Source organism: Amblyraja radiata, chromosome 8 (assembly GCF_010909765.2).
Source record: "Amblyraja radiata isolate CabotCenter1 chromosome 8, sAmbRad1.1.pri, whole genome shotgun sequence".
NCBI lineage: Eukaryota > Metazoa > Chordata > Chondrichthyes > Rajiformes > Rajidae > Amblyraja > Amblyraja radiata.
Genome location: NC_045963.1, coordinates 69,666,820 through 69,694,409, shown reverse-complemented (window position 1 = coordinate 69,694,409; position 27,590 = coordinate 69,666,820). Strand labels below are relative to the sequence as shown.

The following is a 27,590-nucleotide window of genomic DNA, read 5'->3' as shown; positions in this document are numbered from 1 at the left end:
TTTTTGTAAGGTGTCCTTGAGACTCTTGAAAGGCACCCATAAATAAAATTTATTATTATTATTATTAACATAATCATGTACCACAGTGACTCCTCTACATTCCTCACTGTGATGGAACGTGGAAAAAAAAGTTCAATCTCTTCCCTTGTTTGTCCTCCCGCGGTTGGGGGCCTCGAGCTTTCTGTTGATGGGGTGATCTTGGCTCCCGTAGCCGGTGGTCGGGCCCTCCGCATCGGGACGATCAAGCTCCCGCATTGGGGGGATGTCAGCTCCCCCCCACCAGCCGGGTTGGGGCTAATCAAACCTCCTGCGACTTTGGAGTTTCCCCAACATCAGTCTCTACCCGAGACTGCGAGCTCCTCGATGTTAAAATCAGCAGGTCGCAGTTGGAGCGTCGATCCCAGGCAGGGGATCGCAGACTCCGATGGTAAGTCCATGGCCCCGCGGTGAGGCTCCAAGTCAATCTCGAGCAAGACCACCAGCTCCATGATGTTAGGCCACAGAGCAACCGGAGATACGATCCGGAAACCAATCACATCTCCAGCAAAGTAAAAGATTGAAAAGCTTCCCCTGACCCCTCTTCCCCCTCCCCCCCTCCCCCAACCCCCACAAAAAACAAACCAGAGAACTAACACATACTTTTTAAAACACACTGAGAATAACAAAAAAGACAAAAAGACAGACAGACCGTTGGCAAGGCTGCTATAGCTGACGGCGCCACCCGGTGGAATATGAGTCTACAATTTAACGTAAATCTTCCAAAGCGAATTAGTGCTGGAATGATAGGATACTGCAATTGAATTATTAAAATACCATTCCTTTCACCATAGCCTGTTTGTCTTTTGATGAGACTGGCAGAAAGTAATATGTGTTATAGGAAGGTTTAATCTTGATTCATTTTGTGTTCTTAAATTTCTTAAATATTTTATTCAAATCAAACAAATGCATTTTTGACAGGAATGACTTAAAATAGGTGAGCTCTGAATGAGTTATATAAATAAAGTAACATTTCTAGGATTAAACAAAGCAGCAGATTTAACTGCGTTTGTTTTACCTCTGCTCATCATGGACTGGGAAAAACTTTTCTATTGGTATTCCTATATTTTTCAGGAAGATTTAGGCAATGATTATTGATATTTTGAAGCAGGTAGAGACAAAATGCTGGAGTAATTAGACTGATGTTTCGGGTTGAGACCCTTCTTTAGACTCATTGATATTATAATATTTTAATCTAGTTAACAAATTAAACATTATTGCACAATATGAAATTATTTTCAGAGATTCTGTGGTTGTGTTTGTAAATGTTGAGACTGGAAAATTAGTCGCAGGGTCCTGGGTTTTTTGGTGCTACAAGTTTGAAAATTGATTCCTGGATCATTTAGTTTTCCGGGTTGAATCATGCCACTCTGGAAACTTGACGGTACATTTTGTCAGAATTTCTGCTTCTGATGGTAACTGCACCAGACATGCATATAATGCAACTCCCCCAAATAATTTGTGATATTGCCAGAACAAATTGTATCCTTTTGATCTACATTGAATGTGTCATTGGTCACTCTCGGCTTAAACCAGTTTTAAATAGTGGATACGTTATTTAAATGGTGACTCCATGAGCAGCTCCCTAGTTATTTATTTACTGACTCTCTTCCCCCACCCAATGCCTCCATATGGTAAATACCCAACCATTTTTTTTACTCCTTCAGATACTAATTCTTTGACAAAATTGTGTGAGATAATTAATGTGTGGACGTAGCTGCATGTACAAAAGATAATCTTGTGGGATGGAGAGGCTTGAGGTAAATCTTTAACATGGCAGGACAGATCAGTGGTTAAAAAAGGCACGTCTTGGTAGAGATGCGGAAATTAAATGTTGGATTCATGGGAAGTGGTCTTTGAGTGGAGGATGCTCCACAAACTGCGGAGCATCCTGGACAATACAGCTCACCCCCACCATAACACACTGGTCAACTTGAGGAGTACCTTCAGCAACAGACTGGTTCCACCCAGATGCAGGATAGAACGCCACAGGAGATCCTTCTTCCCTGTGGCTATCAAACTTTGCAACTCCTCCCCCCTTCTGTCGTGGGGTAGACTGAGACTGACCTCCCCTCCTCCCCCCCTCCCCAATCTTTGCACATCACCCAAACCTTTCCACTCAACACTTTAATTTCATGTTTCATGTATTTTGTGTTCTTATGACTGTTGGCAGATCAATTTTCCGCCTGGGATAAATGAAGTTATATCGTATCGAAAAGGCAGGGAGGATTAACTACAATTGTGTACATCAGTTATGCCACATCCTGCGTACTGCATAAGGTTCTGGTCAACCAAGGACAGAGATGATTGCATTGGAGATTCGCCAATGAGATTTATAAACTTGCTTCTGGACTGGAAATTTGTAATTGTAAGGAAATAAATAAACTAGAGATGTATACTTTGACACAGAAGGCTGAGAGAAGATTGAGGGTGGCATGGTGGCACAGTGGTAGGGGTTCTGCCTAATAGTACCAGACCCAGGTTCGATACTATATGGAGTTTATATGTTCCCCCTGCGACCATGTGGCTTTTCTCCGAGTGCTCTGGATTCCTCCCACACTCCAAAGACGTGACAGAATTGGCTTCTGTCAATTGTTCCTAGTGTGAAGGATAGAACTAGTGTATGTGTGATTGCTGGTCGGCGCGAACAAGTTAGGCCGATAGGGCCGGTTTCCATGCTGTATCTTTAAACTAAACTAAGATTTAATTGACATGCATAAAATCATGAAAGACCAAGATAAAATAAGTAGTAAGTACCAGGGTGCAAGGAATTAAAGCAGTTAATAGAAAAGTTACAGGAGAAACAAATGAATTTTTTTTTTTTTGCCTGGAGGGTGAAGTTATCTGAAGCTATCTTGAAAGGGTGGTACAGTTAGAAGCCCTTTTCAGAAATACATGGATGTATATTTGAAAGTGCTGTGATATGCAGGCCTATGCATCTCTTGCTGGAAAATTGGATCAGCTGGATGGTTTTCTTGACCAGCATGGATATGATGATCTGAATGATTTCCTGTATCATATATTTTTGATGGGTCGTCGAGCACTACCTGATGATTGCAAACCCTTGTTCTGCTGTTCACCATTCCTTAGTGCCAATTGCACCACTGCACCTATAATAGCACTCAATCCCTGACTGGTCTTCACACAGCTGAACACTCTTTTCCAGGAATCAAATCTTATCTCTCTCGATCCATGACAATTACAAACTGCCACCTCCCAAGTTCCGATCCCTGGGCCTCTTTCCAACACGGCATCATTTTACCCCCTGCCCCAATTCCAGAATTATCTGTTATCCTTTGGACACTGTGCCTCAGTGATCAGACATTCCTGAATTTTTAAATGATAGGCCCACAACTTACTCTTACAAGTTCATGCGAGACTTTTTTAAAGTGACATCTCAGCACCCTCTGGTGGCGAAATTGCATGGAAATTATCAGCTTTACCGTCTGTTCCTTTGTGCATTAAGTTTGAAGATATCCTATTTCAATTGGTCAAAACCGACATTGAGAATAATCTTGTGTAAATTTATAATTAACGGGCTAACCTTATTAGAAAAGCTGTCTTCACAACCCCATGGAACAACAAAATACATTTAATTGAACCATAACCTCTGTCATTTCTGAAAGGTCTTCATTTCCCCTAAATCTAGCTAAAACCTGTTCTGAATTCACCTTATACATTCCATATATTATCAAAGATTGGTTGAATGCTGTTTTTAAAACTTTGGTTCCAATGGATACGCCCCATCTTAGCTTTTATTTTATTTTTTGGCCCATGTGTGTTCACTTTTACTTCAGTGCTATTGTTACCATGCTTTTCAGGAAGTACTGTCTGTTTTAAAAAAACTAAGTTCCAGACATAAATTATGCGATTTAAAGTAAAAATACTTGAGTGGCGTCAATCCACGCCTACATTCAGTTGGTTGTTCACTCCTCGGAGTCATGAAGCTGTTATAATCATTAAAATACCATATCCTATAATTACTTTTTCTTATTTTGGTATCTGAACTAGGATAAGCAATTACAAAACCATCTCCAGAGATATGGATGCATCTTTCTTGATGTTTTAGTTCCATCATGAGGGAGTGTTGCATGTTCAGAAGTGCTGTTTTTTGATGAGTAGTTAACCCATTTACATGTTTCTCTCATATTAAGACGGTCATGAACTTAATAGGGCAGTCACGGTGGCGCAGCGGTAGAGTTGCTGCCTTACAGCAAAATGCAGCGCCAGAGACACGGGTTCCATCCCGACTACGGGTGCTGTCTGTATGAAGTTTGTACGTTCTCCCCGTGATCTGCATGGGTTTTCTCCGAGATCTTCTGTTTCCTCCCACACTCCAAAGACGTACAGGTTTGTAGGTTAATTGGCTTGATAAAAATGTATAAATTGTCCAAGTTGGCGATATGCAGAGTACTGCCCCGCCGACTATAAAATTCAGAAGGTTCAGAAGGAACTACAGGTTGGTCATGGTGTCAGTACTTGTGCCTGAATCCTGATCACGGAACTGGTGATTTGGGCATATATATGTAAAATTCTGTTTGTTAAAGAAAAGCTTAATAGTTATGTTAATTAGAAGACAAAAAAGATTGCACATTGGGCTAATTTGCAGTTTCAGCATCCCAGGTGTTATTCTGCCCTCTGGTGATGAATACGTGGAGTATTCCCAATCTCCCTGAATGCAAAGGTGACACCAGGTGCACTGACCTCCTCCCGCACACCAAAGGTGCAGCTGGGAGGTTAATTGGCTCCTTTAAATGATACCTAGCTGTAGGTGAGTGGCAGATCTAGGGTTGTTGCTTGATGTGAACGTGGAAATGATAAAACAAGATGAGTGTAAATGAATGCTAGATGGTTGGTTTGGACTTGGTGGGCCAAAAGACCTGTTTCCATGCTTTATAACTTGATTCTATCTGTAACTCAAATTTCAAAGGCATATAGATAAATTGTTAAATTAACGATTTGTATAGACTTGAATATTGTTTTTAAATTCTGCAGTTTCGAAGCAGTACCATATATTTCTTACCTAGAGAATGAATTTCACTATTTTAATTCTATTAAAATGGAAAAAACCTTGACTGAGTATTTGCAAGAGGGATAAATCTATCTAGTCAATTATGGCCAAAATACCCAGAACCTTGTTGCACTTTCGTCATCTGAGTGTACCATTCACTTTGCAACAAATTGCCTGCAAAAAGCTCTTCTCCTTAATGTAAAATTCCTTCCACGTTGTGAAATGTCAAAGAAAACATTTCAGACTTACATTTTACAACAAAGTGCCTTATTCATTGCAGTTGTCTACAAATCCACCAGTGTATTTAGGAAACGATTCAGGAAAGTAAACGGTTCTACAAAGATGATTGTAACAACCAATCATGTGAAAAATTAATTCCACCGCATTTTTTTTTTTACTGCATTTGATTTAGTTTAGTTTGGAGATACAGCATGGGAACAGGCCTTTCAATGTTATCCTACTTTCTCATCCACTCCCTTCACACTCTACATAATTTACAGTGTCAAATTTACCTACAATCCCACATGCCTTTAAGATGTGGGAGGAAACCGGAATACCCAGAGGAAATCCATGTAGTCACGGGGAGTACCTGCAAACTCCACGCAGACACGATCCAAAGTTGGGATTGAACCCTGGGTTCTGATGCTGTGTGGTAGTAGTTCTACCAGTTGCTCCACTGTGTCGTACTTCACATCGAGTATGGTCAAATAACACTGCTTTGTTACTTCTGCTATAGTTGGAATTTTTCAAAGTTACAGGTTTAAATTGACATTAAATATCGACTTACCACCTCCTTTGAAAATAACTCAACTGAGTCAAAAGTGACGGTTAGAGGAACTTGCACATCAATTTGTCTCTTTACCTTTAGGGGTTTTTGCTACCTTCCTGTGAAGCATCAGCAATAAAAAAAGTTGTGAAGGTTTATCGGAAATGGATCTTGCAAGAAAATAAACCTCCATTCATGGCGGAGCCAGAGATCATTGACACCGACGAAGATACAGTCGACCATTCGGAGCAGCATTCTTTAACACTGACAGATAAAGAGGAGGTAAACAAGTACGACTTTTCCACAAATGCTGTTGTCAGTTTTTCCAGATGCTCTCCTTTTATTTGCTGCAGCTTTCAGCACGTGCAGTCTCTTGTGCCCCCAAGAATTTTGAAAGACAGTACCTAGCTTGAATATTTTTGTTATTTTTCATGTGCTATAGTTTGCTTAACTGATAAGAGTAACCAAGTATTTAAAACAGCATTGTTCTTGTATTTATATGCTTAAAGCGTATGTACGTCTGATTAAATCCAAGCATTAAATAACATAAAAAGAATATTTTAAGGAGCAGCCAGGGGATTTGCTTTCAATTAAATTCAGATGTCCAGAAATGAGTATGCTCAGAGGATTTGTTTTAAGACATTGCTGGGTCCCTTGTGGAGAGCATACTCACCATTTTGTCATATTATGCTTAACCCATGTGTGCTTCTTGCTGATTGTTGATGGAAAAGTTTCTAATGAGTTGAAAAGTGCCAACATTTTGAACAAACATTACAACTTGCTGCAAAAATGAACTGTGAGAAAGTAAATTATTTTGCGTGTCGTTATGACTGACGGAAATGGGACAGCCATGATGTGCAAGTCTGGTTTATGCATTTCAAAGAGGATGCAGTCGATACTTAACAAAAAGGAAATAGCAATTATAGGGAAATGGCTTGTTACCTTGTATTTAAGAAGAAACTGCAGATGCTGGAAAATTGAAGGTACACAAAAATGCTGGAGAAACTGAGCGGGTGCAGCATCATCTATGGAGCGAAGGAAATGGGCAACGTTTTGGGCCGAAACCCTTCTTCAGACTTGATACCTTATTGTGTACCACAGACATTTGATTCATGTTATTGTATTGCAGTTTTTGCATTGTAGAAATTATATGCAGTTATTTATGCATCAATAACAACGTTGATTGGTGTGTGATACATTGATGGCTGATAGCTTTTAGACAGACAGATTCTTTGGCTATCTGTTAGTTAGCATGCTATTGAGAAAAATGTGAAGAAAATATGTTCCAGTTATAAATTTGCAAATTTTAGCATTAATGTTAAATATTTGTTTCTGTTTTAAAAGTCCATTCAACACTCAAAACACAGGCGCACATCCAGCTGGGGGAGAACATATTCATTTACAAATGCTATCAACCGTGGCTGTATATTTGAAGAGGAAAATGGAAATGTTCAGGCTGGTATTCAGTCAACATTGCAGGCGAGTTTTGGTCAAGTTCTTTAGCAAATTAATCAAATTTTGATCATCTGGATGTTCCCTGGTCTTTTTGGAAAAAAGTAACAGCAAAATGTAAACTGTACTCTGTTTCTCCTCAAATTTTCTCTTGAAGCTGAGAAACGTATTGCCTCTTAATCCCTCGAAATTTGTAACATGTTTTGGATTGAAAAGTTAATGCATGAGATGTTTATTTCCTATCTACCATTAAAGTACCCAGTGAGTTTCTGTTGCAAATCATGCAGCCTGCTGTGGCCATAACAGGTAGTTGCTAGTAGGGCCATTCTTGATTTCCGCAAAGATAATTTCATATTAGTCTTCCCTTCTCTGGAAGAACACCCAAATACTCATCTAACTGTGCATTCTGCATTGCTGGAACAAGAGGCAGGTCACTGTTTCGGCTGACCAAACAAAAATCAAATTGGATTGATCCCAACATTTTGTCTATAGTCCTGCTTTTGTGCACATTTAGACACATAAATGTGAGAAATTCCCATTATTTTGGAAAGTGACATTAGATCTATAACATTCTCTGGGCACAATTTGTATTCTTTGCAAGCTTCTGGATGCTTCCGACAAATACCTTAAATCAAATTCTTGACCTCTTTGGCAAGAGAAATAGGAACTTCTAGTACACACTTTTGATGCCTCTTGATTTTTTCACTTGGATTTGGTGGTATTTCTCAGTTAAAACAGGCTAATGTGTCTGAAGATGAACATAAAATGCTGGAGTAACTCAGCAGGTCTGGCAAAGAAAGTAAATGAATGAAAAGGAATAGGGACCCTTCTTCAGACTTGGAATCAGTCTGAAGAAGGGTCATGACCTGAAACGTCATCTATTCCTTTTCTCCAGAGATGCTGCCTGAGCCGCTGAGTTACTCCAGCATTTTGTGTCCATCTTCAATTCCTTCCTGCACCTAATGTCACTGAGCATTGAATGTCACCACTATTTTCTGTATTTTATATTAGATGTACAACATCTGTAATATTTTGTTAATATCCCTGTAATTGTTTAGCTGTTCAGTTCCAATGAAATATTCAGCTGATAGGGTACAGAATTACATGATTTGGGAGAGAGGATAATGGGATTTTTGTTTTTGTATAAATTGAAATGAAATGAAACAATGTGTAGTCTATTTTATTGTGATTGTTATTGAGTTCATACAGTGGTCAAGAATGCACTGATGTTTATGTATACCAATTTTAATAGGTTTTTTTGACAAATTCTTCAAATGTATTCCTGTTGGAGCCCTGCAATGATGTCTCAAAGATCCTAGATGAACAGATTGACGTGTGCAGGGCAGTCCTGAGTATTTATAGGCACATGATCATGGAATTAACCATGAGTAGAAAGACGTGGTGAGTATTCGCATTGGTCTCTGCTGTCTTAAATATTCCTATATTTAAAATCTACACAAGGTAATAATTTTCATTTAATTATTAATTGTGCCTTCAACTCGGCAGAAGCATCCCAAAGTCCTTCATAGAAACAACTTTGATTCTGAGGTAGTTGACCTAAAGAAATTGGTTTTTAATAACACACTAAAGGAGGAAGGTGAAGGGGGTGGGAGTAGGGAGGCTTTGAGATTTGTGTAGGTCTGCAGGACCTTGATGCCAGTTATAACACACCTAGCAGTGCTAGAAAGATTGCAGATTGGTGTGAGCTATCCAAAACATTGCTGTGTGTGTTTTTATTTCAAACAAAGCTGATAGAGTTATGTGGACGTTAGCAGCAGGCAAACTGAAGCAGTGGGCAGTAATATGGAGATGGAAGTAAGTGGTCTTAAAGATGGAACCAATATTAAGTCCAAAGCTCATCTCAAGGTCAAATATGAACTCTCTAGTTCGATACTGGACTGCTTCCTTAGAGAAGGATGGAATCAAAGTTCAGAGATCTGAGTTGATAACAGGACTTAAAGTGATGTTGTCAGCCTTCATCCGGTTAAATATTGGGAACTTTCTTTTCTTCTGGTACTTGATGTCAGACAAATGCTTCGACAATTTTAAATCTGATGGTCAGTCCACAGGTCATGATGAAATAAACTTTGATGTCATCAGCACATGTAGAAGTTAATACATTATCCTTGGATAATAATGAATGTCAGGACCTATATTAATCAATTACTACTTTGCCACCTCTCTTGGCTCTCTCTATAGAAAGACTCGATTGCAGGCTCGAAGGGCCGAATGGCCTACTCCTGCACCTATTTTCTATGTTTCTAAAACTAATTATATTGTATCTTGTCCTTGAAAGTGTTTAAAAATACAATTATAACAATATGACCTGACAGTGAAAATTGCTGAATATAACTTGGCCATGGAATGGCAGCAAATGTTGAGGCTGTGAAGGGTGATTAAGACAGAAGCTCCCAGTTTTAATGTTACTGGGTAGTTTGATCTCCCCTCCCCCCCATCCCCTACCCCCCACGGTTTGTTGTTCAGGCAGATAAATTTCAAAGAAAATTATAAATGGTGTTAAGATCAAACACAGGCAAATTTATGACTTTATCACACAATTTATGCATATTGGAAAGTTATTTTCATGTTGCAGATGATCTCAACACTTATGTTGCTGTTCAGCAAATATTGCATCCACAATACAGACTAGCAATAGTTGAATGTTCCCATAATAGGTATCATCTTTGACATTTTAACCCTAGTGTATTGATTTAGACACATTGCACATCAACCTTTTTTTAATGATTCTTTTTTTTATTTTATATAGGGAACAACTTTTACGTGTTTTGCTCAAGATCACTGAAACAATTATGCAAAAGCAGCAGGATTTGCACAAACGGGATATTTTTGCAGAAAGTATGGCTGAACTACTTTTTCGGGTAAAATACCTCTATATCTCACTGAGAAGCTTTGTATACAATGAGTATAATAAGCAGTAATAACCAATGTTGAAAATGCATATTGTCAGGCAGTATTTATAACAAGAGCAGAGTTGTTCTTGATGCTTTTCCTCTCCAAAACTCTTTTCCCAGCCCCTTTAGATCTGTGCATCTCGTAAGTATTCCCAGTTTTTGTTGTAAGGTGATCATTCTGAAACCTTAAACACTGTTTCTTTCCCTGTAGTTGTTGCTGGACTTGCTGTGTTTCCAGTTGACTATTTTCACTATTCTCTGTTTATATTTTGGGGTTCCACTATCCACAGTATTGTGTGTGTGCGCGTACGCACGAGCGTGCATTTTATAGTGAAAATGAATGATTATGAAACCATTTTTCAAGTTTCATCTTTGAGTTATTATAGATGAAACTGGCAGGTTATTTGTGAGAGAAAAATAACTACAATTGACAGTTTATTTTAGCTTTTCAGCAGGCCATTTGTAGGTTGGACTTAAATATGCTTATATCAAGTTCAAGTTCGCATTTATTGTCACTTAACCAATTATGGTACAGTAACAATTTGAGTTACCATAAAGCCATACTAAGTGAAAAGCAACAGTACACACAGCCGCATAAAATAAAATTTAACATAAACATCCACCACAGTGGAATCAACATTCCTCACTGTGAAGGAAGGCAATAAAGTTCAGTTATCTTCTTCCTTTGTTCTTTGTTCACCCGTGGTGGTCGGGGCCTTTGAACCCTCCGCAGTTCGCTGCTGCCGACGGTCCGATGTCCAAGCCTTCGCGTCGGGATGGTGGAAGGATCGGCGTATATATTATTCATGATATCCAATTAAGATTATACTTTGGGTTGTATTTTGCATATCGAATGGAGGAATTTCCCCCAAATGCATGTGTCATCCCACATGGAGTACTTTTTAAATTACAGGTGCACAACCTTTTATCCGAAAGCCTTGGGACCAGACACTTTTCGTAATTCAGAATTTGTCGGTCTTCGGAATGGAATTTTTTTAGCGTAGATTTTAATGGCTGGCTCAGTGGTAGAGTGCTCGGCTCATATCCGCAAGGTCGCGAGTTTGCGCCTTGATCCCGGCAGTTACTCGAAGAGTTTGAGTCTTCAATGTAGTTTTTTCTTGCAGAATAAATGTTTGTATGAAATGCTGTGTAGGAGAGGTGTACTGACTGTGTGGGCAGAACTTTGGAAGTGATTGCCCACCAGTCTAAAAAGCCGCTGTGTCTCCCTGTCCCTGGGATAGCAGGGGGCGATCAAACAGCACAATACCCCCCTCCCCCTCCCCCTCCAACTCCAGAGGAATCCGCTCCCCGATGGGCCGCTACGGAGACAAGTGGCAGTTTGCCCACAGCCCGAGCTGCGCCCCCTCATCCGTCACCCCAAGAACAAGACGTACCTTGCACACCATCAGCTTCTGCCCCTACGTGTTCCTCTGGAGTTGGAGCGGGGCTGGGCTGGAGTTGCTGCTGGCTGTGGGTCTCTGGGATCTCCGTGCTTGCAGTGGGCCTGGGGGTCGGTGTCCCGTTGGTCCTGACGTCTCCGGCCACCCCCCTGGACTGGAGCTGAGACTGGGAACTGTACCGCCCTTGCCCCCTTCCTCTGCAACTGCAAACAACCCCACTCTCCTGCGAGGGCGGTACAGTTCCCGGAGGATGGCAGGTGGCCGGAGACGTCAGGACCAACAGGAACCCGCTCCCCGAGCCACTGGCCGGACGCCTCTTCCTTGGCTTTAGATCCAGCCCGCTGCTCAGGCGCTAGCGGGCTGGGCTCGGCACGGTGTCAGGATAGCGGAGCGCCGGGTAAGCGGACCAAGCGGTACCCCCCCCCCCCCAGATGGACGCTCCTCCGTGGAGTCGAGCGGGGGACAGGTTTGTTGTAGAGCCTTTCTTCTCTGCCGGACAGCAGAAAGCTCCCTGTGAAAGAAAAAGCCTCTACGACGCCCCGAGCTGCGCCCCGTCATCCGCAACCCAGGTTCCTCTGTAGTTAGAGCGGGGCTGGGCTGGGCTGCTGTTGGTTGTGGGTCTCTGGGATCTCCGTGCTTGCAGTGGGCCTGGGGGTCGGTGTCCCGATGAGGGGGCGCAGCTCGGGGAACGGCTTCTGGTGGTCCTGACGTCTCCGGCCAGTTTGCAGTTTTCCTCTGGAGTTGGAACGGGGCTGGGCTGCTGCTGGCTGTGGGTCTCTGGGATCTCCGTGCTTGCGGTGGGCCTGGTGGTCGATGTCCAATTGGTCCTGACGTCTCCGGTGACTGACACGGTCCTGCTAGCATCGCCGACGTGAAGACAGTGCAAAGCCCCCGCGCCGGTGCAATGGGCTGGAGAGGGGAGGGAAGGGGTCACACACATGGCCGGGAAGCAGAGGGGTGTAGGTGGGGTGAAACTGACTCACGATACACTGTGTATCGTGACCGTGGGAACTTTTTAACTCAGCGGGCAGGCAGCAGCAGATTGTCAATTATTAACCCTCCCGCGCAATATACCCTCACCTTCTCTTTTATGAATGGGGATTTAGTTCCCCTTTCTTCGAGGACCGACCGGAGGTTCCGCTGTCACCTCTGCAGGCCGCCCTCGGTGAACGTTTTCAAGGACCTTTCTTCAAGGACCGAAAAAATGGCCGCTATTCGGAGGTTTTCGTTATTTGGATGTTCGGATAAAAGGTTGTGCACCTGTAATCACATTGAACAATTATGTTTGTTTTCTCATAAGAGGAAACGTTATCTCGCCATCTATCTTGAGAGGCGTCTTCAGGTTTCAGTCAAATCCTGGAAATAAAAATGCGCCTTCTACGAGAGCCTGGTCATTCCAGCAAATTATTCCATTGGCATTCTCTGAATTGCCTCCAATGTAACAACATACTTAAATAAAGAGATCAGAATGACGTACGTTACTCCAAATGTAGTTTTTCCCAGCATGCTCCATATAACCGGAGTTTTATATTCTGAGTTTTGTATTCGATTCTCCGCGCAATGAATGATAAATGCTACTAATTTTCCTAATTACTCCCTGTACTTGTCTTTTGCAAGTTATGTCCTAGGACACACAAATATGCACCGCTGATCTCATAAATCTCTCACCATTTAGATAATATGCTTTTTTTTAACTCTCCTCGTAAAATGGACAATTTCACATTTCCCCGGATCTTTCCCCACCAACTAATCCTAACTATATCCCTTTCTTTTTTTATTTTTTCAATTTTTTTTCTTTTTAATTATTTTTATTAGAAGTACGGTAAATTACAATAACACACAACACATATATCTTAATACATTTTTTGTACCGCTTCATTTTTTTTTTAAGCTTTAAGAAAAAGATAGAAGTAAGGAAAGTAAAGAAGGTGCGCAAGAGTCGTGAAGTGCAAGAGAGTGTTGGGAAAAGAAAGCCCCTTAGAAAAGAAGTTAGAGAAGGAAGTAAAGTAAGAAAGTAGACCCTAGAAAAGAAAGAAAAAGAAAGTAAGGACAATCGCTCTATTATAACATTAAACTCCGCAGAAAGACTACCAACCAAGTCTGTTTTTGTTGTTTTACCTCCCATTGCCAGGTCCTGATACCATTTATTTATTTATTTATTTTAAAAATTACTATTGCACCTCACTATATCCCTTTCTAACTTCCATGTCCTTCATGCAACTTGCTGTACTACCTATGGGTACAACACCATAAAATATTCACAGAAGAAATATGTGACCTTTGGATAATAATATCTTATTCATTGATTATTCTTGTACCTTTTTAACTGCTATTTGTGGCAAAAATGTAAAAATCTTGATTTTGATGCATTGTTCTTGTTTACCTAAATTTTATTTCATGGTTAAAATTAGCTGCAAGTTCCAAATGCAATGTTTCTGCACCTTTTAATTTCTATTATATTTGTTCTCGAGTCATTTGATTACATCTTACCCATTTTTCTTTTGTGTGTTGTAGACCCTTATTGTTGCTTGGATCCGGGCTAATTTGAGTGTGTACATTTCAAGAGAGCTATGGGATGAACTACTGTCGGTGCTATCATCTCTGACCATGTGGAATGAACTGATCACTGAGTGGGCAAAGATCATGGATTCTCTCACTGTGGTGTTAGCAAGATGTGTATATGGGTTGGATATGAATAACTTGCCACTGGATAAGCTGAGTGAACAAAAAGAGAAAAAACAACGAGGAAAAGGTAATGTAACTGATTAACATGTTTTGTGGGAAGAGATATGAGAAATGAAACCCGGTGGTCAATTGTCATTCATCAGTATGCTTGACGAATGGTACTTGTTTAAATAAGATCCTGCTTATGTCATTGAATTGCACTGGGAGGGTTGTTATCTCTGTATTTGTAGTAAACTTTATTTTCGATTCATGACTTAGTGCTTCTAAAGCATAAGGTCATAAATGATAGGAACAGAATTAGGCCATTTGGCCCATCAAGGCCATTTGGCCCATCCGCCATTCACTCATGACCGATCTATCTCTCCCTCCTAATCCCATTCTTCTGCCTGTTCCCCCCTTCTCCTTCCCCCTCCCTCCCGGCAGTTCTCAGCATCTGTAATGGTGCATTTTTGTTAGGTGAAATGTAAAATGGTGAATTTTATCAAATCTGATTCCAAATAAGCAGTTGGTATTTTTAATATTATAATAAAGCTGCAAATCTCAGTTTTAACCCAGTTTATTCCTAAATATTTTGTGGTTGCAAAAGGGTGGCAAGGATTCTTGGATGTCAGTGGTTCTATTGAGATCCTTGAGCCACAGTCTTTTAATAGCACAAAGGTTTGTGTTCCAACCGTTATTCTGGCTTTTCTTGAACTCTCTCATCTCCACTCCTCCCCCTCTTGGACTGTTGTGGACTTCTGAGTTGTTCTGCTCCTCAATCTCCCTCCTTCTCTGCTCCATTGCCAGGGATGAGTTGCAACCTTTGAGCCATCCACAAACCAACCCACTTGTCAATCTCAATAGTTACGTCTGAAATGTTGAAGGATTATTAGCACTTTTAAATTCCAAAGGATGTGAGGGAAATCTGGGTTCCGAGTTATAAAATGACATCCCTATTCCCGCTCTATTATAGAGGCATTAATGTTCTATATTTTTAATAGAACTATATCATGTTGAGTTGGCACTATGAAAAGTTGAAACATTGAAAACCAGTAGAACGAGTTTTAATATGCTTTGTGTATCTTTAATGTTTAAGGTATATATCAAGATCTTAGTAAGGTAACTGGAGTAGGTAGGTCCTTTTCTCTAAGTTGGAGAAATCAAGCTGATGGCACACAAGAACATATGCGATTTAGAAGTGCAACTACCTCTGGTGCTCCAGGTGTTGAAAAAGCCAGAAATATTGTCCGTCAAAAAGCAACAGGTAAGGTGCTGAAGGCTTAATTATTCATGAATTGTTTTTGGACAACACAATAATGTGTGCAGCATGTTGTAATTTGTTTTTGCATATCTGCATGAATAGAAACATAGAAAATAGGTGCAGGAGTAGGCCTTTCGGCCCTTCGAGCCTGCACCGCCATTCAATATGATCATGGCTGATCATCCAACTCAATATCCTGTACCTGCCTTCTCTCCATACCCCCTGATCCCTTTAGCCACAAGGGCCCATCTAACTCCCTCTTAAATATAGCCAATGAACTGGCCTCAACTACCTCTGTGGCAGAGAATTCCAGAGATTCACCACTCTCTGTGTGAAAAATGTTTTCCTCATCTCAGTCCTAAAAGATTTCCCCCTTATCCTTAAACTGTGACCCCTTGTTCTGGGCTTCCCCAACATCGGGAACAATCTTCCTGCATCTAGCCTGTCTAACCCCTTAAGAATTTTGTAAGTTTCTATAAGATCCCCCCTCAATTTTCTAAATTCTAGCGAGTACAAACTGAGTCTATCCAGTCTTTCTTCATATGAAAGTCCTGACATCCCAGGAATCAGTCTGACATCCCAGGAATATTTTTGTAATTAAAAGCCTGATAATTATGTGTTAGATTTCAACACTGATCTTGCTTCCATTTTCATAATCAGGGCCTGTATTCTTAGTTACATCCGGCTTCTTTGCCAACTTCCCTCCCCTCTACCTGATTTCCTTTGCTCCTTACAAGTGACCTCTGCCTTTTAAACAATGGTATTGGAAACGGAAGGTTTAGTTAAAATATCAAAATTCCCTGTTCGACTTCAAGCAAGATTTTGCACCATTTCTGGGCACCACCTATCAGGGCAGAAGAGCAGGTTCACTTGTTTGACACCTAGGATGAGAGATTTCGAAAATGTGAATTAATTGGCAAAGCCAGAGTTGGTTTTCATAAGGTGAAGAAGCATAAGAGACGTAGAGATACTCACAGTTATGAAAATTTGGCATGGTTAAGAATGGAAGACCAGTTCCCATTGGGAATCTTTTAAAAAAAAAACACAGGTTAAAGTCGATGGAGAGGGGGAGGAGAGAGTAAGGGGAAATTATTTGCTTTATATGATGAGTTAATATGATCTGGAGTGAATTCCCTGAAAGGCCATAAATTCTGATTCAGTAATTTTCAAAAAAGTGATTAAATATATGTGTCACAAAGAGAAGTTTGCCTGGCTGTGCAACTATTTGCATAGCTCTTGCTAAAAGCTGGCACCAACAGGGGCTAAATGGCCTCTTGTGCTCTGTGATTATATCTCTCATTCATTCATTCATTCATTCAGGTTTGAACTCTTAAGCTTAGTCCGATCCTTTGGATGTTCTGAACCTGCTGGTGCACAGTTTCATTATTCAAAAATAATTTAATTTTTACACGATACCACTTAAATGATATGATCAACATTGTCAAGAAGTTATTGCTCAACATTAATACCACAAAAGCAATTGGACCAGATCAGATACAGAATCAAGCGCTCAAGATCGCAGCCGAAGAACTGGCTCCAGTTTTGCAGTTCATTTTTCAACAATCGCTTGACTCGGGCTGGATTGGAGGAAGGCCAACATCACTCCTCTCTTTAAGAAGGGTTCAACCACCAACCCAGCGAATTATCGTCCTGTTTCACTAACAAGTACTTGCTGCAAATTACTGGAGCATATCATTGATAGTAATCTGATGCGTCACGTGAGCAAACATAATATTCTTGCCGACAACCAACATGCATTTAGGAGGCATAGATCATGCGAGTCTCAGCTTATCCTGACGACAAATGACCTGGCCAAGCACCTTGACAGTAACGTCATCGTGGATTTAGTTGTGCTGGACTTTTCTAAAGCATTTGATGTCATCCCACACCAGAGACTGCTTCGGAAGCTTGACTTCTATGGTATTCGTTCCAACACGAAACGATGGATTTCCAGTTTCCTGACAAAACGTCTTCAGCGTGTGTGTGTGAACGGAAAGAGCTCCAATTGGCATCCAGTGTTGAGTGGTACACCCCAGGGCACAGTACTTGGCCCACACCTATTTTTGCGTTACATACATGACATCCATGAAAAAGTCGCAAGTACGACCAGACTATTCGCTGATGATTGTTTGCTGTACCGTCCAATTAAGTCAACTGATGATGAAGATGCTCTCCAAAAGGATCTCAATACTATGGTCGAGTGGTCACAACAATGGGGCATGCAGTTCAACCCTTCCAAATGTGAAACCATGCGTGTCACCAGAAAGAGGAATCCAGGCGTCACATCCTACAACATACTTGGTGTCACCCTTGAAGAATCCAAACAAACCAAGTATCTTGGCATCAAATTGCAGAATGATCTGCGTTGGAATGGTCAGACTCATGCAACAGTGAAAGCAACAGGTGTCCTAAACTTCCTGAGGTGCAACTTTCATCATTGTTCAGCTTCTGTCAAGGAGAAGCTGTATTTCACCCTCGTTAGACCTCATTTGGACTACGCAGTTGCAGCTTGGGACCCATACACAGATAAAAACATTTCATCCATCGAACGTGTCCAAAGACAGGCCACTCGATTTGTTACTAACACCTATGAGAGAGAAGCGAGTGTCACCAAACTTCTGAATTCTCTGGGGTGGAACCCTCTCCAAGACAGACGTGAAGCTCACCATTTGACCTGTTTTTACAGAATGTTAAATGGTCAGCTAGACATAGATCACAAGACCTACACCAACCCCAAACCAATTAGGAGCAGACGAGGGCATTCGATCCAATTTGTGATCCCAGCTACAAAGACAGATGTGTACAGCAATTCGTTCTTCCCCCGCACAATTAAAGCATGGAATAATCTCCACCAAACTATAGTTACCCAACCAGATGCAACTAAATTTAAAGTAGCACTTTCTTCCCAATAACCCTTTCTGGCTTAATCCCTCCTTTCACCACCTCCAGTTTAAATTCCAGTTGGAATATTTTGGAGGACCAAGTAACCAAGAACCAAGAATCTATTAAATCATAAGTTTTTTAATTTAAACTTAAATTTAAGTTTAAGTCTCATGTTAAATTTCTATAATTGTCACTTGATTGCCTTAATGTAATGACTCTGAACAGGTGGTTTCTCTACTTACAATTATGTGCTGTTGTATCTGTCCTAGATTTTCCTTCTGTTGAATAATACACCTCTTGTGTCTGCTAAAATAGTGGAGCCAACTTGTTTGCATGCCCCCTTGGATTATTATCGCAAGTTAAAGAGAGTGCATGTGGCTCAAATAAGATAGAGATAACTTAGTTGAAAGGTTAACTTGTTAATAAAACTAGACTCAGCACATCAGGTGCTATAGTTACTAACAGTCCAAATTAGTGCCAAATAGTGCATCACTTTGGGTGCTAATGGGAGGGTATGAAAGACACACATGTTATTAGTTGTGACTAGTGGGGCTTTCATTCAAGATGCTTTGGAAGCAGAACATTGTGAGATGAATTGAAAGGAACCTGAGTGAAAGAAAACACATCCTAAGTACAGTTTGCGTTAATTTCAGAAAAGTGGAACAAAACAAAGTTATTTTCATTATTCTTTGGTGTCATGACTCGTTTATCTAGGAATTATCCACAGATGTCCTCTTTTGTTTGCTATACAGGGCTTACAAAGAAATGTGCATCCTGCTAGATTCAAGTAGATTTTCTATCATTATTAACTGCAAGACCTGATGAAAGAGTGTACAGCCATTTTTTTTTTGCTTTCCTTTTACAGAGTGCAGCCTAAAGATGAAAGGCAAACAGATGGTGCATATTTGCCTTCTCAGGTGCCGTTTCTGGCTGACACAGAGTTACAAAGCTATTGGCAAATAAACTTATCCCCATTGACAGTTAACAAATTGGTGTGATTAGCATGTTTGCTTTTCATAAGCCCCATGGCTTTCACACTAGATCATGTTTGCATTTCTTCAAATTTTTTTTCAATTAAGGCCAAATTTGTCAATAAGTGTGGGTCCTTTTTAATAAATAATGACCGACTACAGTCGTCTTTCATAAGTCCCTTTGTGCTTAATATCTCTATTACTGTGATTTGATGAAATTAGTTGTTAAAAGGTGTACAGACTTGCCAGATGGACGAGTCTTTAATAATGAGTGCAGTTCCTAAATATGCTGCATCTGTGCCCATGTAAGACGTAATAGATGTTTGCCACCTCCAGTTTCCCTCATGATGAACCGTTTGCCTAATTGAATTTTCCATGCAGTGAACATCAGAGTAATATGTTTTGCTGTATCTGGGATCTGGCAGAGAACCAATGGCAGATTTAATTTTTCTTTGTCCATATAATTGAAGCTACCCTTTACTGATGAATGAATGTACGACAGTATAATCCCTGACTAAAATGGCAGATGTTTTATTGCATACATTTCATGTAGTGTAATTCAGACTTGTCACAGTTCTCTGACTTTAGCCAGTAATTCATAATGAACTGTAAATGTTCATCCAAATGTTTTCTTCCCACTCATTCAGTATGGTATGACATTATTAGAAATGCAGTAGCTGTTGTATGATGCTATTGTGTTGTTACAATTGCTTGTAAGGTGTGTGCAAGTAACCTTGTTACCTAGAACTCATTTTTAACAGATTGTGTCATTTGGAACAGCCATTTCATTTGTCATTTGAAGGAACTGCACATGCTGGTTTAAACCCAAGATAGACATAAAATGCTGGAGTAACTCAGCGGGACAGGCAGCATCTCTGGAGAGAAGGAATCGATGACGTTTCGGGACGAAAATCAGTCTGAAGAAGGGTCTCAATCAGAAACGCCAACCATTCCTTCTCTCCAGAGATGCTGCCTGTCCCGCTGACTTACTCCAGCATGTTGTGTCTATCTTCACTTTTTGTCATGCTCTTTATTAGACCTTCCATGGTTTTTCATTTCTAAGTAATCTATTTTGCATGTATGCCTTTTTATAAAATATTTCTACATAATTTCTCTAAAATGCCATAGGGCTGCTAATTTCCCTGACAGTCATTGGCAAAGTCAAAGCTTCCATCTCACTCTCACTCTCTCTCGTTTGACCATTATATTTCTAATGTTAAGGTGAAATGAAAGGAAATGTAATTAATAATTTCTATCTGCTATACACAGAACTTTCTTTGTAATAATACATTAAAATTAGTGACAAATAGTTTAACGCAAACCATGACCGAAAATAGTGAAAAGTAATTATTCCATGTGCAATATTGAGCTCTGCCCCTCAATACTGATTTGTGGTTCTGGTTTAAATGCTGGATTACCATTTTTCAGGAAGATTTTAATAAATGTTTGTTATAACTATTAGCTGTGCTGCCTTAATATCTCCTTTAAATAATTATCCATTTAGATGTCACCATGAGTGTTTGAAACTTTACAAATTTATAACAACATTCGCAACTCCATTTCCTTCTGAGTTCAACCAAAAATAAGAATAATCCTTATTCTTGACTTTGAAATTTTACATGTGATTGTGTCATGTCATCTTAATGCAAGAAAACATTTAAAGAAATCATATGTGGGAGCTGAGTCTTTAATCGGATTTGAAGGACTGCAAAGTATTTTTAGTTATTGCATTCTGAGAAATATATATTTAATAATGTATTTTAATTATCTTGCCTGCTTTATTTCTTTGGAAGCTAAGCGAAGTCAATCTATCAGCAACTGTGTGCATCTTTGTGATGCTTTGCCAAGCACCAAAAGTGTGCCTCTGCTGCTTCATACTGTGAGCTCTCTTTTACCTGGCATCACTCATGTCTCTTCCTCTCAGAAACTGTCAGGTACTGTACTCCAAGCTGTATTTCTTCGTAACCTCTCATGTTATTTCCTCTCAAGTTTCTTGTGTTTCTTTCTACCTGCTATATTGTGTGAAAAAGTTGAGCACTCATTGAAATGAATAAAGGTTAAATTTAGTTATCAGCTTGAAGTAATATCATTAACTACTCTTACTTAACTTGAATGTCAATATTTTCTGTTACACTTTGCTAATTTCTATGTAAAACATTGATGGGGGGTTTCTCTGGAAGAACTGCTAAATTTGTGCATACAAATATATTATCTTAACAATTCAGCTACAATAAGGTGCAAGTAATATGATTTTTTTAATTATATCAAAGCCACAGGTTAACTTGTTGCTGCTTTTCTTGAACTTCTGTGGCGTGTTTTCTTGCAATATTTTCATTTTTTAAAATCTTACTTTTTTATATATGTTGACTATTTTGATCGTTCGTAGGTCCAACGAACTCATTGCTGTTGCCTGTTCATCAAATAGTTGTTCAATGTTTTCAATAACACCAAAACACTTTCTAGAGATGAAAAAATTGTGAGAAGTATAGGTTCAAGAGAAACCTTTTTGTCTGCAGGTAGATTTTGAAAAATCAGCCATTTTATGGCTCCTTTATGATTCTTTTTCACAGATTTTAGAAATAATTTGCTCTAAAATCATTTATTTAAGAAGGAACTGCAGATGCTGGAAAAGCGAAGGTAGACAGAAATGCTGGACATTTCAGTCTGAAGAAGGGTCTCAACCCGAAACGTCGCCTATTTCCTTCGCTCCATGGATGCTGCCTCACCCACTGAGCTTCTCCAGTAGACTTTTTGTCTACCTGGTCTAAAATCATTATCAGCAGGTCAAAATGGATCTAAGTACAGCATTATTATTTACGAGGTATAAGCTAATTCATTGTTACATAAATAACATTTTAATTCAAATGGATCTGATTCGAGTCCATCACCCTGAATTATGGCCTGCAGGCTCCCTACATCAGGTCAGGATGTCGTGGGGCTATCTTGCTGACCCGAATTGTTTAACATTGATCTGATTGGGCCTGAACAATGTAGTTTCGTTTTGAGATACAGAGTGGAAACAGGCCCTTTGGCCCACCGAGTCTGCGCCGACCAGCGATCCCCGCACATTAACACTCTCCTACAAATACTAGGGACAATTTACACTAATACCAAGTATACAAACCCAAGCCAATTAGCACACAAACCTGTACGTCTTTGGAGTGTGGGAGGAAACCGAAAATCTCGGCGAAAACCCACGCGGTCACAGGGAGAACCTACAAACTCCGTGCAGACAGCGCCCGTAGTCGGGATCGAACCTGGGTTTCTGGCGCTGCAAGCGCTGTAAGGCAGCAACTCTATCGCTGCGCCACCGTGGTGCCCTTTCCAGATCTTTGGAAGCCTGACCTGAGAAGCTTTGCCTATGACTGTAAAATCTGCCACACTGATAATATTCTTTAAATGCTTGACGATAATTAACAAATAATTGTTTGGTAAACAAATCTACCATCCTGTGGTCTGTAATGTGTACATTAATTTGGACTGCTTTTAATTATTTTGCTTTTGCAATAGAATAATAATATCCGTTCAAACCTGTGTCTCTCTCGAAGTATTTAGTTTTAATTTCATAGAATGCAGCAATACAAATAGAATTTGTAATTCCATTCATTTCTGAAAGTGCCTTTTTTTTATTTTTCTTATAATGGTTGGCATTTTTATTGGGCATCATAAATTCTATTTGTCTCAACGGCTTGTGTCTTTTATGAAATACTTTCACAATACTTGAGGATGTTTACTGTGGGGGTTGTGCATATAATACTATAATTCAGTGGACAGAGAAAATTTGTATCACAATTGCTTTGCACAAGTCCTATGAGACCAGGATGAAGTGTAATATAAAAGATGAGCAGTGTAAGAAGGAAGGGAAGATGCTGCTTTATACCAAAGATAGATGCAAAGTGCTGGAATAAATCAGCGGGTCAGGTGGTATCTCTGGAGAAAATGGAATAGATGATGATGGGGTCGGGACTAAATTTCGGAACTTCAGATTGGGTCTGAAGAAGGGCTCCAACCTGAAACGTTACATATCCCCTTTCTCCTGAGAGGCTGCCTGACCCGCTCCAGCACCTAGTGTCTATAAAAGACCAACAGTCGTGATGCCATTAGAATTAGATTTGGTTCATCGGTACAGAGGGATTGGCTATAATCGAGTTGCTTACTGAATCTGAGCACATAGTCTCATATCTACATTAAAGTGGGTTGGGAGGATGTGTTGGTTTGGTAACTGGTGTTTTATGTGTACATTTCAAATGTTTATTTTCACAAAGAACACCTTTTAGGGAAGTATACTCCTTAAGTTGGATTCTCTCTCTCATTACCACTCCTGTTGTGTGCATATAGAAGATGAAGAGCCCCCGCAAACAGACTATTTATCAGATGCAGACGAAATGATTACTGGCACAACAGTAGAACAAGAACAACAACAACAACTCACCCATAGCAGCAGTACGTCTGACATTGCTGAACAGCTATATGCTGATCAGATGCAAGGTAATATGAAACAAAAATTATCTTTTAAACATTTTTTACCTTTTTTCTATTTTGAGGGCATTCACTAACATTTGAATGGGACCTAAAATGACATTGTGAATGAAGATTAAACGATTAAAAAAATTATACAAAATTCCAAAATTCAAAGGCTATTTTGATTAATTGATTGGAATTACCCAAGACCTAGAATGTTTTTTTTGCAAGGAAGAAAAATAATCACATCAGTATCCTGACTATTAAACTCGAGCTGTAGGAATGTACAAGACAATGTCAGCCTGTTAAGTGGTGTGTCTCCAATACAAAATCTTGAACCTGATGATTTCCATTGCTGCCAGACCTTCAATGGGTAACCAACAAGTTGCAAACATGCCCTGTGATTGCTACTCCCGTTATTCTTGGAAATTTGCCAAGTTATTTTCAAATGTCCATTTGTAATGGAACCAGATAATTGTAGATTATCCAATAAAACATACTTTATCTTTAAAAAAGAGAAATTAACCAATAGAGGATATGTTCTGTCCAGCTATTTACAGGTATTTAATAAATTGTTCTGTTCTGTCTATACTTTTGTATGTATCCTTAGACAGGTGGGCACCGTCTCATAGCTATGATCTTTTATAATTGATGTAATATATGAATTAGAAATATTCAATCAAATAAACATTCTCCTTATAAATAAAACCAATTTGATCGTTTGCTATATTGTGAGTAATAATAGCCATAAATTTCTAACTTTTCATATTTATTGCAGAACAAAGAGGGGAGCACTCATCTAGCTTCAGTAATTCTGATTCAAAGATTACTGTTGCTGAACGCAGAAGGTCTGGAGGGAAAGAGAATGAGGCTCCAATTGTAAGGCAATGCACATACAAAATTAACTTCTGAAGTTTTTGTTTATTTGTAACTAAGGGAGAATTAAATATAAGTAATTTCTGCCAATGAAGTTAAATTGCAATGAGAAATCAGTGCAGATTTTAATTTGTTCTTTTTGTGCGTTTTATTCAATTTTTGCCCTATTATAAACATATGAAAATAAATTTTGGGGTTTTAGTGGAAACAGGCCCTTCGGCCCACCGAGTCCGCATCGACCAGCAATCCCCACACATTAACACTATCCTACACACACTAGGAACAATTTACATTTATACCATGCCAATTAACCTAATAACGTAGGTACACAAAAAAGCTGGAGAAACTCAGCGGGTGCAGCAGCACCTATGGAGCGAAGGTAATAGGCAACGTTTTGGGCTGAAACCCTTCTTCCTTCGGCCCAAAACCCTTCGGCCCGAAACGTTGCCTATTTCCTTCGCTCCATAGATACTGCTGCACCCGCTGAGTTTCTCCAGTTTTTTTTTGTGTACCTTCGATTTTCCAGCATCTGCAGTTCCTTCTTAAACCTAATAACGTCTTTGGAGTGTGGGGGGAAACCCCAAAGATCTCGGAGAAAACCCATGCAGGTCACGGGGAGAACGTACAAACTCCGTGCAGAGCGCCCATAGTCAGAATCTAACCCGGGTCTCTGGAGCTGCAAGGCAGCAACTCTACCGCTGCGCCACCATGCACTATAAATGTTGTTGATTACAATTACAAGTCATTTTAATATTTAAGGGATTGTTTGATCAAATTGGAATTGAAAAGTAAATTGTGTTTGATAAATTTGCTCAATTTCTTTGACCATGTGAAAGTGAGAGTTCATAGAGGGGAAACAGCAGATATAGTATAGTTAGATTCCCAAAAGGAGTTTTACAAGGTACCACCTAAGAGGTTCATCAATTTATGGTAAGAAAGGTTTTGCAGGTAGTGTGTTCGCATGGATAGAAAATTGGTTGTTGTGCAGAAAATGGAATTTGAATAAATGGGTCCTTCTCCGACATTTAATGCAGAGAAATGTAAGGTGTTGCATTTTTGGAAGTCTAACATGGGCAGGACCTACACAGTGAATGGTATGGCTCTGGGTAATGTTGTAGAGCAGAGGGATCTAGGAGTGCAGGTGCAGGTTCCTTGAAGGTGGAATTGCAGATAGATCGGGTGGTCAAAAAGGCTTTAGGCGCATTGGCCTTCATCAGTCAGAGTATTGAGTATAGAATGGGAGATCGTGCTGCAGTTGTGTAAGACGTTGGTGAGGCCGCATTCAGAGTATTGTGTGCAGTTCTGGGCACCATGTTATAGAAAACATGTTGTCCAGCTGGAAAGGGTACAGAGAAGATTTACGAGGATGTTGCAGGACTGTAGGGTCTGAGCTATCGGGAGAGGTTGAGTAGGTTGGGACTTTATTCCTTGGAGCGCAGGAGGATGAGGGGTGGTCTTATAGAGGTGTATAAGATTATGAGAGGAATAGATTGGGTAGATGGACCGTGTCTCTTACCCAGAGTAGGTGAATTTAGGACCACAGGCAGGCAGTGACTAGTGGTGTACCGCAAGGCTCGGTGCTGGGACCGCAGCTATTTACAATATATATTAATGATTTAGATGAAGGGATTACTAGTAACATTAGCAAATTTGCAGATGACACAAAGCTGGGTGGCGGTGTAAACTGTGAGGAGGATGCTATGAGAATGCAGGGTGACTTGGACAAGTTGGGGGAGTGGGCAGATGCATGGCAGATGCAGTTTAATGTGGGTAAATGTGATGTAATCCACTTTGGTTGTAAAAACAGGAAGGCAGATTATATCTAAATGGTGTCAAGTTGGGAAAAGGGGAAGTACAATGGGATCTGGGGTCCTTGTTCATCAGTCAATAAAAGTAAGCATGCAGGTACAGCAGGAAGTGAATAAAGTAAATGGCATGTTGTCCTTCACAACAAGAGGAATTGAGTATTGGAGTAAAGAGGTCCTTCTGCTGTTATACAGGGCCCTAGCGAGACCACACCTGAAGTTTTGTGTGCAGTTTTGGTCTCCAAATTTGAGGAAGGACATTCTTGCTATTTGGAGAGTGCAGCGTAGGTTCACAAGGTTAATTCCAGGGATGGCGGGACTGTCATATGCTAAGAGAATGGAGCGACTGACCTTGTATACTCTGGAAATTAGAAGGATGAGAGGATATCTTATTGAAACATATAAGATTATTAAGGGTTTGAACACACTAGAGGTAGGAAACATGTTCCCGATGTTGGGGGACTCCAGAACCAGAGACCACAGTTTAAGAATAAGGGGTAGGCCATTTAGAATGGAGATGAGAAATCACTTTTTGTGAGTCTGCGGAATTCTCTGCCTCAGAGGGCGGTGGAGGCCAGTTCTCTGGATACTTTCAAGAGAGAGCTAGATAGGGCTCTTAAAGATAGCGGAGTCTGGGGATATGGGGATAAGGCAGGAACGGGGTACTGATTGTGAATGATCAGCCATAATGACATTGAATGGCGGTGCTGGCTCGAAGGGCCGAATGGCCTACTCCTGCACCTATTGTCTATTGTCTAATTCCCTCTTCATATTATTGAATGCTCTTGATTATGCAACAAAAAAATGCACTTGCTTCCTTCCTTCCTTCAACTCTTATCCATCCCTCCAGTTTTACATTTCACCTCTTTTCTCAGCAGGCACACTTTTTTGTCGTCTTTTCGTGTCTAGCCTTACTTACTCCATCCGTGTGCCAATCACCCCCTCCCTTCTGAGCTGTATCCAGCTATCACCGGGCTATTCAGCCTGGCATTGCCCCATCCCCACCTCTCCTGCCTGGCTTTCCTCTCTCTGCTCCATTCAGTCTGAAGAATGGTCCCAAGCAAAAACATCATCTCTCCATTCCCTACACAA

At 40.3% G+C, this 27,590-nt stretch overlaps 1 protein-coding gene across 4 annotated transcripts in view; it reads left to right on the top strand.

Annotated features, from left to right (window-relative positions):
- Positions 1-27,590, top strand: part of ralgapa2 (Ral GTPase activating protein catalytic subunit alpha 2) — a 462,100-nt gene that overhangs the window by 200,369 nt on the left and 234,141 nt on the right. For 3 of the 4 annotated variants that reach the window (XM_033026192.1, XM_033026193.1, XM_033026191.1), the window contains exons 11-19: positions 5,916-6,095; positions 7,158-7,292; positions 8,518-8,666; positions 10,033-10,144; positions 14,092-14,329; positions 15,338-15,505; positions 21,150-21,290; positions 23,695-23,844; positions 24,596-24,696. In XM_033026192.1, coding sequence (XP_032882083.1) covers positions 5,916-6,095; positions 7,158-7,292; positions 8,518-8,666; positions 10,033-10,144; positions 14,092-14,329; positions 15,338-15,505; positions 21,150-21,290; positions 23,695-23,844; positions 24,596-24,696 — 1,374 coding nt within the window. The remainder of the gene's footprint in view (positions 1-5,915; positions 6,096-7,157; positions 7,293-8,517; positions 8,667-10,032; positions 10,145-14,091; positions 14,330-15,337; positions 15,506-21,149; positions 21,291-23,694; positions 23,845-24,595; positions 24,697-27,590) is intronic. The other variant, XM_033026194.1, reaches the window with a different exon arrangement.